At 36.0% G+C, this 17,874-nt stretch overlaps 1 protein-coding gene across 1 annotated transcript in view; it reads right to left on the bottom strand.

Moving 5' to 3' along the window:
• The window catches only part of LOC103494956 (pentatricopeptide repeat-containing protein At4g04790, mitochondrial-like), a 29,941-nt gene extending 13,861 nt beyond the window's left edge, over positions 1-16,080 (bottom strand). Inside the window, exons 1-4 of the mRNA XM_008456342.3 lie at positions 15,465-16,080; positions 15,176-15,223; positions 13,793-14,419; positions 11,736-11,915 (exon numbers count right to left, since the gene is read on the bottom strand). Coding sequence (XP_008454564.2) covers positions 11,736-11,915; positions 13,793-14,419; positions 15,176-15,223; positions 15,465-15,717 — 1,108 coding nt within the window. The 5' untranslated portion in view covers positions 15,718-16,080. The remainder of the gene's footprint in view (positions 1-11,735; positions 11,916-13,792; positions 14,420-15,175; positions 15,224-15,464) is intronic.
• Positions 16,081-17,874: the final 1,794 nt, after the last annotated feature.

The following is a 17,874-nucleotide window of genomic DNA, read 5'->3' as shown; positions in this document are numbered from 1 at the left end:
GTATCTTTGTCTTCCCAGTTTTTTATCAATTTTTTTAAACTAATCCTTGCCTTCGTTAAACTAGGATCTCCTTTGATCTTGACTTCTTTCCCATCAGCTATGAAAGTCATTGATAGATTTTTCCAATCTACTGTGGTTACTCCCAAGGAATATAACCATTGCATTCCCAAAATAACATCAACTCCACCAAGCTCCAATGGAAGGAAATCCTCTACTATTTTCCAACCACTCATCTGCACTTCCAATTTTTCACAAACTCCCTTTCCCTGTACAGCAGCCCCAGATCCTAAGATCACACCGTAATGAGATGTTTCTTTAATGGACAAGGATAGTTTCTTCACTAATTTTTCTGACACAAAATTATGTGTCGCACCACAATCAATCAAGATTACCACTTCTTCACCAAATAATTTGCCTCTCACTTTCATAGTACCCGGATCGTTTAAGCCTACTACAGAGTTGATTGATAACTCAACCACAGTAGTAACATCTTCTTTGAGCTCTATGCAATTCAATTCTCTTCTTTCATTTTCTTCTTCAACAATTTCATATTCATCTCTTTCAGCCGTCACAACAAACATCCTCAGCTCCCGTTGTTCTCTTAGTTTACATTTATGATCAGCAGAGTATTTTTCGTTACAACGAAAACATAATCCTTTCTCTTTTCTGGCCTGAAATTCAGCATCAGGTAGTCTTTTATATGTCCCTTCCCTTCGGTTCTCATTCGGAACAGAACTTCTCAAGGTAATAGTTCGTATAGGGAAGACAGTGTTGTTCTTATTGTCCCCTGCTACAGCTCCAATAGATGTCTTTCCCACAACATTATTATTCACTGATAACTTTCCCCCTGAATATCCACTCATTTTAGCTTCGACCCTTGCTATCTCTCTGTTTTCAACCATCTGGGCTGCTTCCATCATTTCTGCCAAACTTTTCGGTCGACAGAAGAAAACTTCAGACCTCACCCACGGTAATAACCCATTCATAAATGTGTCTAAAATTACTCGTTCTGGTAAATCATTCACCGGGGCTACCATTTTGTCAAACAAATTGATATACTCCTCCACAGTACCTTCTTGTTTAATTCTCAAAAACTGCCCAGAAAGTGTTCCATCCTTGTTAGATCGAAAACGAATTAGCAACCTCTCCTTCATATTCGACCAACTAGTGAACTTATCTCTCTCTTCTTGTGAACGAAACCAGTTTAATGCCGGTCCATCAAAACTAATTGTAGATACTAACATTTTCTCAGAATCAGTTAGCTTATGAATTTGAAAATACCTCTCTGCTCGGAAAAGCCAAGAGTCCGGATCTTCTCCCGTAAAAACCGGCATCTCAATCTTCTTAAATTTGTTTCGATCAGCAGCGCCGTCGTCACTGTCGATCCTTCGGTCATTTCTGTCTGCTCCAAAATTTCGGCCCGATTCAATCGCTTTACTGGAAGATGCATCGTCTTCCTTTCCTTTCATCTTTTCGAACTCCTTCGCGGCTGATTCTGTCTCCAGTCGGCTCATCGTCGATCTCTCTTTCGTATTTGATTCAACAATCGTGAACAATAATTGCTGTTGTTTTTCCGACTGAAGTCTCATTAATTCCAGACTTTTCGCAATTTCGCTTAAACTCATTTCGATCGCCGGCACCTTGCTCAGTTCCTTCTTCATTCCGGCAATTTCTTGATCAATGCATTCCAATCGCTCCTCAATCCGCGTCTGTACCATGTTTCCTCTGTTTTTCGGAATCCTTGGCTCTGATACCAAAATGTTGGAACTCCAGCAAATTGGTATTACTTTCTTTATTGTATTTCTTTCTATCAATCTTTAGAATTGTAAGAATTACAACCCTAGGATACAAGAACAAATCAGTTCTTCTCTCAACCAGAAGAATTCTGAATGTGCTAACAAACCCACAAAACAGAACATGTTTTTCCCCCCAAAAGACAACTGTCTTTTAAACAAAAATTCCCACTCAAGGACAGCTGTCACTCCACTAACTTTCCCGCCACTAACCTATTTAAATCTCACGTGCTAAAATTCTATTTCTTCCTTCTACTGTACACATGTTTAATAAGAGGTCTAACACCTAATCAGCATTCTTTTTACAAACTGATGGACGTACATCGGTACATGCACTAGACAAAAAATTGAGAGTTCAGAGTTCTATTAGTTCAGTTAATTTTTCAAACTTTTGAAAGGACCTACCTGCCACTAAACTAAAAGTTGAGGGCCCTAATGGACACAATTGAAAATCTGAGATGTGTTAGACACATTTTAAATTTTGGGGACCAAATAGATACAAACTTGAAAGTTTAGGTACATAGCTTAACCTATGTGTATATTTTAAGTTAGCTACCAGACACTCCACCCATTCCATTCCTGGGACTGTTTCTCAAAATCATAGCTCCTTTCCATGTTTTTGCTTCTTGTTCATATGGTTCACAGAATTGGGTCGTTTTTTTCTTCTTTTTGGAAAAGGAGACTAACCACTATATTATATATTAATAAAGAAATAAAACGAGATTAATGCTCAATGTACAAGAGAGTTATAGAAAAAGCACCAAAACAAGGAAACCTAAGAATCAAGAGGTGCACCCGACATCTCAACTAGGTTGACACTCCCTTAGCGCTCTCACCATATCTAAAAATATCCTAAACAAAAAGAAACAAGAGGTAAAAGTCCATAGAAAAGCATACAAAAGGACAGAGCAAGGGACTGAAACCTACATAAACTGTGCAAAATGATTCGAGTTTGCACCATCGCTGCTACTCCTTCTACGAATCGCTGGCTCTGATACCAAAATGATGGAACACTACTTTCCCTTACTGTTTCCTTCTCTTTATTGAATTAAGAATCAATTACCATATAGGATTGAGGAAATCCAAATCCTTCTCTCAGCTCTCCCATGTACTTCTCTCTCAAGAAGTTACAATGGCCTAACCAACTCTAACAGAATTTTCCTCCCCTTTCCCGCCCAACTGAAAAGTATCTATACTAAGGGTTACAGACTTACACTAATTCACACGTGCACAATGTGATATATTCTAACTTCTAATTCCTTCTCCTACTATATACAAACTTAATGGGGGTCTAACAACAACATAAGAGAACGAGTGACTTCTAAAAGGTGACAGTTTTTGCACTCAACTACCCAATTTTGTTGAGAGGTGTAGGCATAGAAACTTTCGTGGACAATGCCTTTAGAGGACAAAAACTCATTGAGGGTGTGGTTCTGGAACTCACAACCATTGTCACTTAGCAAAATAGCAATCTTTGCATTGAACTGCATTTCTACAGTGTTATAAAAGTCCCTAAAGACAAAGGTGCCTCAACTTCGTCAGAAACGAGAAAGACCCAAGTAAGACAGGTATGGTCATCAATAAAGGTTACAAACCACCGTTTCCCAAATGAGGTAGTTATCTTGTATGATCCACAGACATCACTATGAATAAGTGTGAAAGAGTGGGTTGGTTTGTATGGTTATGAAGGAAAAGAAACTCGATGTTGTTTAGCCCGAATACATCATCACACGATAAGGTAGACACATCAAGTTCAAAGAAAAAATGAGGAAATAAATGTTTCATAGATTGAAAATTAGGGTGGCCTAAATGATGGCACATCATACAATCTTGTTTAGAAGTAGTAAAATAGGAAGATAAAATACTAGTCCTAGAAATTCTACTAGAAGAGGTGTCGTCATCAAGAAGGTGGAGTCCCGTACTATGTAGGCAAAGCCATTCATCTTCCCCAAGCTCAAGTCCTAAAAAGAAACAGAATCGGGTAAAAATATTGCTTTAGAGTTTAACTCATGAGTAATCTTGCTTATAGATAGAAAATTATAAGAATTTTGGGCACATGCAAAAAATTAAGTAAGGAGAGCCTTGCACAGGGAGAAATCTTCCCCTTCCCAGCAATGGGTGCCAAGAAGTCATTTGCAATTATAATTTTTTCGTTGCCAGCACATGCAATGTAGGACACAAAATGTTTAGAGGAACCAGTCAAATGATCTATGGTGCCAAAACCCAGAATCCAAGGGTTCTTCCCATCAACACTAATAAGACAAAAGGACTGAGGTATACCTGATTGGACAATGGCACCTAATGTAGTGGGACTGAGATCGGTCTGGTTTTCATGTGGATCAGGTGGTTGAGAAGATCCATCAGACTCACTCACATATGCTCCTCCAGTGTTCTGTTTGTCGTTGGGAGAGCGTTTCTTACCTCCTGGGGCCAACCATGTAACTTCCAACACTATTCCTTGGTATACCATTGTTTTTTGCAATGCTCACAGATGGGAACTTGTTTTCTATTGTACTTGTTATTACTGATATATAATTAAATTTGTTTTCAACCAATAGCTTGAGCTTTTGGGTGAATTGGTGGTTTAATATGGTATCAGAGCAGGTGGTCTAGAGAGGTCCTGTATTCAAGCCCCTGCCTTATTGTTTCCTCCCTAATTAAAATTGATTTCCACTTGTTCTTTCAAATACTTATAGAACTTGTATGATCCTCCTCGAGGCAGATTTCAAAACAGGCTTCTATCAAAGAAGGAATCGGTCTCTAGTCTAATATACGCCTTGAACTACATCAAACTTAGGATTAAGACCAACAAGTCCAAAATCCTGTCAATCTCTTCAATTCTAGAATATTGTAAACCATCACCGGGACTGCTCCAGACTAGTTCTCTGCATAGTTCCATTTCCTACTAATAAGAGAAAGCTTGTTCAAAAAGGATGTGACATCCATGATTCCTCGTTTGCATACATGAACCTGCTTCCTTAGCGTGAATAGACGAGAGGCATTCTAACTTTTGGAATATAGTTTTTCGGTTGTGTCCCAAATATCCTTAACAGTTGCAGTGTATAGTAAGAGTTTGCCGATCTGTGTCTCCATACAATTGATCAATGTGGATCGAAGAAAAGAGTCCTCTCCCATCCAAACGTAGGGAATCAGGTGAAAAACTTAGGATTAGGTGGCTCCATACAAAGATTCCTCATTTGCATACATGAACCAGAATTAGGTGGCAGCACATGAATCAGCACGTAGGGAACAGTACAAGTCGCAAATGTAGACAAGGGTGGCAAAGATAGGTCACCCAACAACGTCTGAACTAAATGGAAGGGCACATGTGGCGGCACGTGGGTGGTGTCTGGCAGCGCGGACGATGGAAGAAAAATGTGGAATCAAGTTTCTCAGCATTGTTTAAAGACAGTGGAACCATTCATTTATGGCAGCACTGATCCGAGCATCGAAGGTGGTGCTAATAACAGCGGTTGTCTCCTTGGTTTGGTTCCCATCAAGGGTTGTTTTATCTAGGGTTTGATCAATCTTTCACTCTGATACCATATTAAAAAAGAGACGAAGAACAAAAACAAGTTTTATGTGGAAACCCTAGTTTAGGGAGAAAACCAATGGTGCAAATCTCTCTATTAATTTCTTATATTAACAAATGATACAAGAGGGGAAATGAATAAACTATAGTTGGGAATAAACAAAAGGAAAAATATTAGGTCAAATCTTCCCTTGGACCAAGCCCACTAAATCTAACAAGTATAAATTATTTATTACTATTAATTTTAATTAATTATTAAATATAAATATATTATCTAGACTTGATAAATTTCAACTAATATTTTTACCATTGATATTTTATGTTAACTTAACTATTTAATATAAATTATATTGTTAATTACCAACATCCTATTAATTTTATATTAATTTAATTATTTTTAGTAATTAATTTAATTATGTTTAGTTAAAAGGTTAATTTTCATAAAGGTAACAAAACACAAAAATATTTACGGCTCGTATAACAAAAAGCAAAAACCCATGAAACCAGTACAATATTATCATAAATTCTAGATTTGCCCTTACGGACGATTCCCACTTTTCTTTCTTCTTCTTTGTGATTTATTCCTTTTCTCTGCCAAATTTCGTCGTCTCCTCTTCCATATTTTCTTTATTCTATTTTTAAACGATTTATTCTTCTGTTTAAATCTCCTATTTCATCTTCACCATTTTCAGCAAGATTTTTTGAAGCTACTTTAATCTTCCTTATATTCGAGAATATCAAGATCATTTAAATATCATTTTGACATGATCTAAACGACGTTTACCATTCCATTTTCAACAAGATTTTTTGAAGCTACTTCATCTTCCTTATATTCGAGAATATCAAGATCATTTAAATATCATTTTGACATGATCTAAACGACGTTTACCATTATCAACACGATCGTTTATGATGGTCAACACGATTATTTAAATTTGAAGCATTTTTTTCCATCATTTAAAAATATCTAAACGATCGTGTTGACATAATCTAAACGATCGACCATAGTCAACACGATCGTTTAGATTTGAAGCTCTTTTTTCCCATTGTTTAAAAATAACTATACGGTTGTGTAGATATGATCTAAACAATCGCTTACCATAGTCAACACGATCGTGTAATATGGTCAACGCAATCATTCAAATTTGAAGCCCTTTTTCCCATTGTTTTAAAAAAATTATACGATCATGTAAATATAATCTAAACGATCACTTACCATAGAAACACGATCGATTAGCATGGTCAACACGATCATGTATGAGGACTTAAACGATCGTAGACCATTCGTTTAGACTGTCATATACGATCATTTAGAAGATTACTCGCACACACGTGGCTGATTAATCAAATGTTCACTGGGGCATTTTTGTATTTTCCATTCTGGGCCTCTAGCCTTTTTCGATTTTAGAATTGTTATATACAGTGTAAATATTTTACCGGTTCATTATATTTTAAAAAAAAACCCTAGTTAAAAAGTATTCTTTTATTTTTCATTTTATTAACTAAATTATAACTAATTAACATAAAAGTAAATTAATTATGTTAAATTTAATTGATCTCTAGCATTTAGCTAAGTAATTATTTGATTTTATTTTTTACAAATTATCGAATTGAACATAAATATTTAACTTCCAGACATTAATTATCTTGCACATCCAAACACAGACATTAATTATCTCACACATTTAAGACCCAAATATTTAATATCTATACTCATGAAACAATATCTGCGATACAGATGGCCCATAGAGATTTTAGCTCTAGGTAAAATTCTCTTGTACTTTGACATTAGTCTCATTTCATTTCATTAATGAAGAGGCTCGTTTCCATTTTTAAAAAATCGACAATCAAAGAAGGCTAGAACAAAAGCAAAATCTAATGTTGAAGTCTTCAAATTCCCTGCTGATGGTGCACCAAGCTGAGGCGTTACGAGCTGTTCATTCAAAACGGTCTAACCAACTCAATTCCTTTATCATGGAAGATATTTTGGTTCTTCTCGAACCACAAATCTTCAAGCAATGCTTTAACCATGTTCTCCATAAAAGCATCAGTCTCTTTTTCAGAAAAAAAAGAGAGATAAAAGCTGCTGTACATTAAGGTTGAAGGTGTCTCCAAAAGCCCAAGCCACATGAAAAAATTGAAAAAAAAAATCCACCAATAATTAGCTGAATAAATGCAGTCAGAAAACAAATGTTGCAATTTAAAAGCCCAAAAACAAAATTTCCCCGTCACTTTTGCATAGAGGACATATGGTTGGTGAAAGACAGCTGTTTGGGAGTTTCCTTTGCATAGCCGAAGAGCAATTTAAAAGCCCAAAAATCATCATTCAAATGAGAATATTAACTCTCCTTGGACTTTTGGTCTTCCACGTAAAAATTTGCCAGAAGATTCCAAGGACCAGATTCTTCTATCATAGCTTTTCGTGACTGCCACTATCCTATCTGAGATCTTTTCCAGCAAGTCTTGGAAATCCAAAATTTCATCATCTTTAAGCAAGCGGAGGAAAGTTATAGACTATGAAAAAATTGAATGGTCCCAATGTGCTGCTACAAACCCATTCGGTAATAGAGCAATCTTGAAAAGTCTTGGATAGCGGATACTAAGGGAAATGACATCAACCCAAGGATTAGACCAAAACGCAATTTGAGAACCGTTCCCAAGTTTGAAAAGAGCCAAAGCTTCCACTTTTCTCCAATTTCTAGAAATGCTAACCCAGGAACTTCTCAAGCGATTTCCGGATTTTCCAGTTGTGTGCCAATTAGAAGTTTCTTACCCATGGATGCTTCTTATAACTTGTCTCCGCAAAGAGTCTTCCTCCTTCGTAAACCTCCATCCCCATTTGGCAAGGAGTTCCATATTTCAACCCGAGGCCTCCACCCAGTTGTAAGTGGGTAACCCAATCCCACTTCACCAAAAGAATTTTACTACTGAAGTGCCCTTCCAAAAGAAAATTACTCATGAGTCTCTCTAGAGAAGATACCACCTTACCTGGCATTGCACATAAAGATATGCAGTGGGGAAATTGGCTAAAACGAAGTTGTATAATGTTGCTCAGCTACCTCTAGACAAGTTAAATCTCCTTCATCTATCAAGTTTCTTGTGGACTTTGTCTATCACTGGCTGCCAAAAAACTTCTTGCCTCCGGTAGACACAGACACAAAGGTAGACCTAGGCATATAAAAGGAAACTTTTCTGCTTTACAATTTAGCTTACCAGCCATAGACAGCAGCTCCTCTTCGTCCACATCAACTCTATATAAAGCTGATTTTTCCCAATTTACATTCTGCCCTTGTCTAATTCCCCTGAAGCAAAGATTTGCCCTCTTGGGTTGTTTATGCAACCCATTATCCAAGAAATCCAACGAGGATCAAACTTTATGCAATGCAATACCTTTTCTAAGAAACCCCAATCAATGCATTATTTTCTAAGAAACCCCAATCAATGCAATCGAATGCTTTTTTAAGATCAAGCTTTAAAATCCACCCTTTTTTCTTCTTAGCACGGTAATCTTCCACCACTTTGTTTGCATTTACGCTGATCACCACTTCGTTTGCAGTTAACACTGGATCAAGAATTTGCCTCCCCTCTATGAAACCATTCTGAGAAGGGCCAATAATATTGTTCATAACTTGTTTCAACCTTTCCGCAAAGACTTGCCCACACTACCTTATAAGTTGAGGTAGTAAGGCTGATTGGTCTAAAGTCTTTCACAAGAACCGTGTCCTCTTTCTTTCGAATCAAACAGATCTTGAACACAAGTACTATATCTTCCATTCTCATAAAATTCAATAAACAAAGCTTTGATTCTGTATTTCACCAAGTTCCAAAACTTTATGCGGAATTCAGCCTTGAAGCCATCTGGACCCAGAGCTTTACTCTTCCCTTTATTGCTGAAAATATTTCAATTTCTGAAAATTGAGTGGTAAGTACAGCATTCTGATTCAAAGAAACACCCAATCGAAGAACAAAGGGATGTATCTATTCCCAGGAATTCACTTGTAATGTTAAATTCCCCCCCCCCCCCCCCAAATACACCAAGCCTCTGTGCAATAATTGATAACTCAGACCACACGAATCTCAATTCTTTGTAATCATTGGCCCCATATACGTTTTCCACCCAACAGATTTTCTTACCGATTGTGATGCATTTGATTGAAAGAGAGTAACCCCCTTTAAGTATTTCAATAAGAGATACAACCTCCATGCCTCCAATAAGTGATACAACCAGGGGAATAACACACAAAGTTTTCCCCACCCACAGATCTTCTCAAAAATACATCTCTCTTCGCTCCCCCAACACACAACAAACCCAAGGAATAAAATCAGGGAGCTCTTTCACAATGTCTTTCCAAAGATTTTGATAAGTCGAAACAATGGGGACCATGTTCCAATTTTATCGGATGTCCCCGTAGGGACGGATGGGGACCATGTTAACTTGCAATAATCCTGTCCCAAAGAGAATTGGGCTTGGTGAAAAAGCATCGTAGCCATTTGTCTAAGAGAGCTTTGTTACGGATTCTTGGGTTCCCAATTTCAAGACCACCTAAAGACAAAGGTTTCTCAATCAACTCCCACCTTATGAGATAAGAGTCTTTACCTTTTCCTTCACACACATCCCTTCAAGTCCCACATTAACCCCTTCAAGCACTTGCACACCTCCCCTAGAGCTTTAAAAAGGAAAAGTAGTTTGAAATACTGTTTAGCACAAACTTAATCAAAGGGAGACAACCTGCCTTAAAAAAGAAGCCTTTTTTCCACAAAGCCAACCTCCCGCAGACTTTATCCACCACTGGATCCCATAAAGAAACGCTCTTTAGATTATTCCCAAGAGGGAGGCCCAAATAAGAAGAGGGGAGACTCCCTACCTCATAGCCAATCCAATCACCCCACCCTAAATCACAACTTCACAACTTAAAATCCATCCCTCTTCAGTTCTAAACTTCGAAAGTTCTGTTCTTCCATGGTCCACCCCCCATTTTTAAGGAAGAAGCGATCCTTTGAGCCACTTGTTAGGTCTGCTATAGCAATCAAAAACCATTTCAGCAGAGCTTTTGAGAATGCATACCTTTGAGCTTCCACATCCTCTATATGAAAAAAAAAAAAACCTTTTTCTGACCAAATACAATAAAAAGAACTTAGCGCCTAGCAACTTTCTACTTCCATTGTGACTACAACCCAAACTCGAAAAATTGCTCTACTTGTCAGAGTGTTGATAAAGACTACTCGTGAGAGCAAACGCTGATGGATGGAGGAAAAGAAGGAGAAGGGAGAGAGAATGTTAGAGAGGGCATCAAAAAGTTGACATTGACGGAAGGGGAATAGCAAACGGGTAGGAAGAGAAAAGAGAGAGAGAGCTTATGGGGAAACATTCGTTTGACTCCTTCCTTGTGCATGGAGGATACCTTTCTATGGGTTTTATGTTGTTTTTGGGGCTTTTGGTTTTTGAAATTTTGTGTCCCCCATTGCACACGATATAAGATTTAAGGATACTTTCACAAGAGAGAGACAGAGAGATCGAATTGGGTCACATTGTTGAATTAGGTCACAATGTTGAATGCTTTAGAATGGAACGTGGTGTTGACAAATAGTATCTTCGCTATTCTTGATTTAGTATTTATGTGTCATCCTTCCCTAGTATCGAAAAAGTCCTTTCGATTAGTTCTTAATCAAGTTTTTCTTCAGACTATGTAGTGTGAAAGGAATTGAAGAAATTTCAAGGACATTTTATCGACAATCATGGGTTAGCCTAGTGGTAAAAGAGAACAAATGGTCTCAGAAAATGACTAAGAAGTCGTAGGTTTGATCCATGGTGGTCACCTACTTAAGAATTAATTTCCTACAATTTTCCTTGACACACAAATGTAGTAGGTTCAGATAGGTTGTTCCGTCAGATTAGTCGAGGTGTGTGTAAGTTGGCTTAAGACATTCACAAATATAAAAACAGGGACATTTTTTCTCAAACTTCGATAATTTTATGGACATAATTTTGTTTCATGCTTTGTATCGTTGTAAATATAAACACCCCTTTTAAAACTGTAGTTTTTCTTCTTTGTTTTCCAATTGGCGAGCTTTATAGTAACTCACCAGTGGTGTTGGGAGCTCAATAGGCTCCTTTAATTTCATCAATGAAATTACTTTTCTTTCAAAATGGAACTATGGCACATCGATGTTTCACAATTCATTTGAAGTCATACGTCATCAAAGTCAATAGTAAGTATAGTGAACGGTGAGCTTGCATCACTGAAGTAGCTTGGATAAATCCTTCTCCATTTCAAAAATCAAGGATAAAAAGATATTGATTTTAGTTTCTAATATCAATGTGTCTGACTTATTCAATATACACTCCAAAACAAATAAATGACTGCTTCAAATTCCTTGTTAATAAAAGTTTAAGGCAATCATCAACATACCAGAAGTTTTAAATGCCAAAAGCAACTTCTCTGCAAAAGTGTGAAGTGATAGCCTCCCTAAGCATTTGAAGATGATAGGTGCAACTACAGTTGTCGAAAGTTTTGTGATGTCTATAACCTCCAGCATCTGTAAAAGTTGCTTTGTCTGCTCACTTTCACAGAGCGCCAACAAATAATTTTCTGTAACCAAAGGTTCCAAATTCTTAACCAAACAGGTTTATCTCTGAAATGTATCTTTTTCAACGTAAGATATATGCCTCACCAAAAACATAACCATAGCTTATAAAAAAAGTTTGGGAATGTAAATTGTAATTTTATAATTGCTTATGCCATATGGAACATCCATAACCTATTGAACTCATGTAGAAGGTCAGATCCATCATGACCAATAAGACTAACTGATCTGATGAATGAGTGGACTAGATACAAGTCGTGTGTGAATGTGTGTAGATGTGTTTGTTCTTAATTAATGTGTAAGAAAGTACTGAAATCTTACCAGTCATGATGGATAAGAACTCATGTAGAAGATCATATCCATCGTGACTGGTAAGACTAACTGACCTGATGAATGAGTGGATAAAAGTAGTGTGTGTGTGTGTGTGTGTTACTATATAATATGTGTAAGAAAGTATCAAGAGAGATTATCATTTTATCTATACAGGTAACAAAGGTGGGGAAAGTGGGAAACTCGGTCATCTTCCCCTTGGCATGTACCCAGTTGATAAATATGATAAACTCGGCATTATCTTTAAAACAATAGCTACAACCTTTTTCCAGAAATGGTTAAACAGAGAAAACACTGTGCTAATCACTTCAAAGAATTTTTATTGGCTTCCCAAGGAGGACGCCAAAGGTGTTGTTTATTATAGGTTCCTTCTATTATAAATTTCTTTCACTTAGCTTGTTATTTTTCATTGCAAACACTAAATAAGAATTCAGTTTCAAGTTTGATTGTCCATAAAGCCTTAAAATTATCACAACTTCAAAATTGAACTCTAAACGTCAAAATAATTTCCAAGAATTGTCCTATATCATTACTGACCCTATTCTCTAGAGGAAAGCTAAAATATTCCAGGGTATAGAAAGAGGTGGGAGAGAGTCTGGTGTACAACTATTTTCTTGAACAAAATCTAGAGAATTCTTGAAGAACTCGCTTAAAACTAATGCCTCTTACAACTTAGGGATCCCTATTTCAAGGCTACAAACCAGCCTTTGAGAGATTTAAAAGAATAACTTAAAATAACTAACTAAGAAGTAACTAAACCAAATTTGAATAACTTGCTGCAAAAACAACTTGAAAAATAACTTGTGGTAAAACAATAAATGACTAAGGCCCATTTTGGTAACCATTTCAATTTTTGTTTCAGATTTTTGCAAATTAAGCCTATAAATACCTCTTCCACCTCTAAATTTGTTGCTTTGATATATCTAATTTTTACCCATGTTTTTAGAGACCAAATCAAAGTTTGAAAATTTTAAAAATAATAATAAAAGAATTAGTTTTTAAAAATCTCATTATTGTTTTTAAAGTCTGACTATGAATGCAACTCTTCTACGTAAGATTAATTCCACGATAAGAAAATGAAAGGAAATAGGCTTACTTTTCAAAAGCCAAAAACAAAAAACATGAAATGGTTACCAAACAAGACCTATCATTGGCCTTAAGTCTCAAACATATTACATGTTACATCAAAGACTCGCCACCTGACTATATGCATTTCTTTTAGGCTGCAACCAAGACGTTTAGTTATTTCTTGTTGTTCTTTACTATAGCTGATTGGAGAGCTTTCTAATAATTTCTCAGCCACAAAAAGATCCCTTGTTATTTATGCTTTTTATCAACAGGTTATTTCTTATGGTTGAAGTATTAATATAAATTATAATTAACTTATACCCAAACCCATTAGCTTAAACCTCTAGGTTTGGTGCCAATTTAACAATTGTCTTAAGACAGAATTAAAGTTTCCTGATAGCAGAACTTCCCCATTGTTTATTTCAAAGCAAGAAGACAAAAGTTGCAGCAGAGGTTTGTGTATCCTTAAACAGCTGGGGCGTACCTTGTAAACTGAACTTGTCCACTCCATCATCAACTGTAGCACGGTAACAAAGCTCCTGAACTTTTTCTTCATCGTTGATTTTAATATAGAACAACATTTTATAGTAACCCAACCTTGATATTGAGCCTGGATTTCCATCTTTTATAGCCTCACAGAAAAAATTAAATTCTTCCATCATGTCCATGTCAATTAAACACGCAAGCACTGGGCCATAAGTTCCATCTTCTAAAGAAAAACCCTGTTCTTTCATTGATTTAAATATCTGATAAACCTTCCCTATCTGTCCCAATACAACCTCCACGTCGTTACTTGCCTTAGCCTTCTCTAAACATATACCTACTAGTGCATCGTATTCTTTCACACCAGTTTCTCGTCCCAATTTACCAAAGACTTCAAGAGTAACATCACTCCCCAGCCTGTCTGCACAACTTCTAACTAATCGTCTAAATCTATCGCTCTGGGTATTTTTTAATACCCATTTTTGCTTTCTTTCCCAGGATATTTCTTTGTGATGTAATGTTAAGCTATGATTTGTTTTGATGGAAAACCATGGTATATCTAATAATTTTTCCAAAGATTTTTCAACACAATTTCCTTGTGCTTCAGGAGACCTAACAGATGAGCCTTCTGCAAAAGGAAACAATACATTACTAAAGCAGTTCACTTGGAGAAAACGGAAGAACTGAGAACTGCACTAAGATAGATTCATAATTGGAGGCAAAATAAGGCGATAACGTATGAAATAATGTCTATGAAAATTACAAATCAAATAATTATGAATAGTAAATGCAACTCTAAAACTTGTTTAGGATGGTGAAACCTGCCCTGTAAGAAACCAAATTTTTATTTTACAGTCTGATCATCAAAATTATAATAATTTATAAAACGTAGTACTTATATAAGAATGTATTTAATCAGCTTATATAACCCGACAGGAAATTAATTTGATTACTCACATCCCCTCATTCTCGCTGTGATGAAATAGACAACATAAAAATCTGAAACAGTAATGATGAAATACACAACCTAAAAATCTGAAACGTAAGATCCAAAAAATGGCTAGTTTTTTAAAAGAAAACTGGTCAAATGAAAAGAGACTAATGCTCAAATATATGAGGACTACACTCTAAAATTTCTAAGGTAAAACATCATCTTTTTTTAATACGTGAGCTGGACCAAACCTTCGAGGACTGGACAATTGTCTGACCCTACGTTTAGTAGCCAAAGAAACTCATTAGATATTTTAGCTGTTGGCCTTCGATATTTACTATATGCTTATTAGGTTATTGACAACTTAAAGAAGAAAATTGCAATTTACGAGTTATAATAAATCTTAAAAAAATTGAGACTAAATGCCTACAACAAACATTCAATGATACGTACCGCACAGAACGGAAGATATGGCCTCGGTTAGATGCTTCACAGAATCCCCTGCATTAAAACATGAACTTTTGGGAGAAGTAAAAACAAGATAAATCAAATGTCATTCACCTGCTCTTCACTGCAAATGAAATATAATTAAAATAAAACTTCTTTTCAGCTTCAACAAAACACTAAACCACGAAGCCTAAGGCAAAATTAAGCTGGAATGAAGATTAACTACAGACCCATTAACCAAAATAACAAAAACACGATGTAACATAACTAAAGAATTAAAATGCAATACACGTACCAGAATCCGAAGACTCTTCTAGAATGAGAGCAGGAAATTGAACGTCAGAATTGGGGTTCTGGGGAAGCTTCTTGAAGGTCGGGGAGTTGACGGAACGCTTATAGATGGCGTTATAGAGAGAGGTGCTGAGAGATAAAGGATCGATAGTGGAAACGTTGTTTTGAAGAGCGGCATCTTGGGGATTCTTTGAAGACTTTGCAGCTTTAATGGCGGAGCGGAATAGTGAGCTTAGTTGTTTGGATTTGGAACGCATTGGAGAATCAGGCTCCAACAGATCAGCAACTTCCCGGTCTCCGGCGAATTGAGCTACGCCGCTCTCAGCAGGGTTTTATGGGTTTATCGGAGAGGGAAACTTCCGATTTTGGCTGGGTTCTCAATGCGACAAAATAAAAGGCTAAATTGCAGTGTTTTGTTTTGTAAGGATGCGATTTTTCATGGCCAAATCATTTGGCCCCATTTTCTTTACTTGCATCAGCATCATCTACAATTACCCACTTTCTTAAACTCAGTCCGCACGTCTAAGTACCGCTCACTCCTCGATCGCTACTCAACCCACGTTACTCGTTGCACTTCTTAACCTAGACATTTAATATTCCCATCTATTCGTTACACAATACTCGGTCCCAACTTTGCTTGTTCGCGCATGCATGCGTCTATACAAAAGTCACAATTAAGAAGAAATTTCTGACAATTGCACAATTTGGTCTAATCAATTTAATGCATACAACACCAATTTGTACACTTTTGTTCAAAAACATAAACTCAACTAATTTCCCTCAAAAAAAAAAACAAAATTCATTTTAAGAGCAAAGGTGAAACTTTTGAAACAATCAACAAATAGTAAGGCAATTTTGAGGATTTGTTTTAACTCGATCAAGTAAGTTACATTGAAATACATTTTCTATTATTCTGTGTATGAGACGTTTGAATAATCCTCAACACGGGTCAACTTTGTATGGGACAAATAGAGAGCAAACAAGTAGAGGTAAATAGGGAGTAAACAAGTAGAGGTAATCGTTAACCTGAAATGAGTAACAGGTAGTTTACCATTCAGAATAACGTAGGTACATAGAGAATTGTGTGACATGTAGTTTCTAGTGTGTATTTTGTACCGAATAGGGTACAGCGAGTCTCGAGTAGCTTGTAGAATGTAGTGAGTTTCGAGTAGAGAGGATCTTTTCAAAAGTATTCCTTTTTATATCTCATTTTTTATATTTATTTTCTTTATTTTTAATGAAGGATTGAAGACAAGAATACATTCATGCAATTGGGTGGTACTTGCGATGAGGAAAAGTAGTGTTATAAAGAAAATCATTTGAAGGGTGTCCAAGTCCTGAGCAAATTGACAAACAATGTAGTTAAAGAACTTGTACATAAGGTCATTAAAGTTAATGCATCAGAGTTCAATGTCATTTTGCATGTGAACTAAATGTTTAATTCTTTAGTGGAAATAATATAAGATGTTATGATTTTTGCCAAAAATAATTAATGAGATTCTTTTTATTATTTAAGGATTATTTAAAAAAAAAGGTAAAAAGATATTTGTTCTAAAAGATAAAAGATCTTTCTCATAAATAGGAATCTTGTATCTATATCTTTCAAAGAAAATCTCGAAGATTTGATAGAGTGGCTATATATTTAAGCTCTATGCTTGGTTCGTTGTGGGCATTACTGAACATTCAATTTGAAAACATTTTTTCAGGAGAAAGGTTTCGAAGGTACATCAATTACCTTATTTGTGATGACAAATTACTGAAGATCTACTGGTGATCTTACTATGTACAAGTTGATAAGAAATACAAAAGAAAACTGAAATGGTAAGACTACAGTTAATGAATTCAGAGGGAGCCTAAATCCTTTAAGTTATATTGTACTTAAAAATAGTTCTATACATAAGAAGAATGTTCCTTATTGTATTGATTGACAACTTGAATCTTAATAATGTTTCTTATCTAAGACGAAGCTCCTCAAACGTAGGTGGTATTCGTCGAACAGGGTTACCAAGGCTCTCTGTGTTATTTTTCTTCTGCGGTTTACTTAGCTATTCCTAATGTTATTTACTTCAGAATTAACTAAAGGACTTTTGATTATCTCATAACTTTTTCAATTGGTATCAGATTGGGTTGACGTTGATTCATTGAGTCTTTAATGGTGTCGATCAGGAAGGGTGGATTAACAACTTGTCCTCTAGTTTTACATAGCACAATTGATGCTTATTGGAAGGATATTGTTAAAACTGTTGTCAAAATAGACAGATCTTTAAGGTGCAAGAATGTAAAGGGTATGGTCATTATCAAGCTGAATGCCCTAATTTTTTAAGAAGACAGAACAAAAGTTTTAGTGCTACATTATCTGATGATGGTACATACGAAAGTGATGAAGAAGGTAAATGTACTAAAGCCTTTATTAG

Source organism: Cucumis melo, chromosome 4, assembly GCF_025177605.1.
Source record: "Cucumis melo cultivar AY chromosome 4, USDA_Cmelo_AY_1.0, whole genome shotgun sequence".
Classification (NCBI taxonomy): Eukaryota; Viridiplantae; Streptophyta; class Magnoliopsida; order Cucurbitales; family Cucurbitaceae; genus Cucumis; species Cucumis melo.
This window is presented reverse-complemented; position numbering and strand designations above follow the sequence as displayed.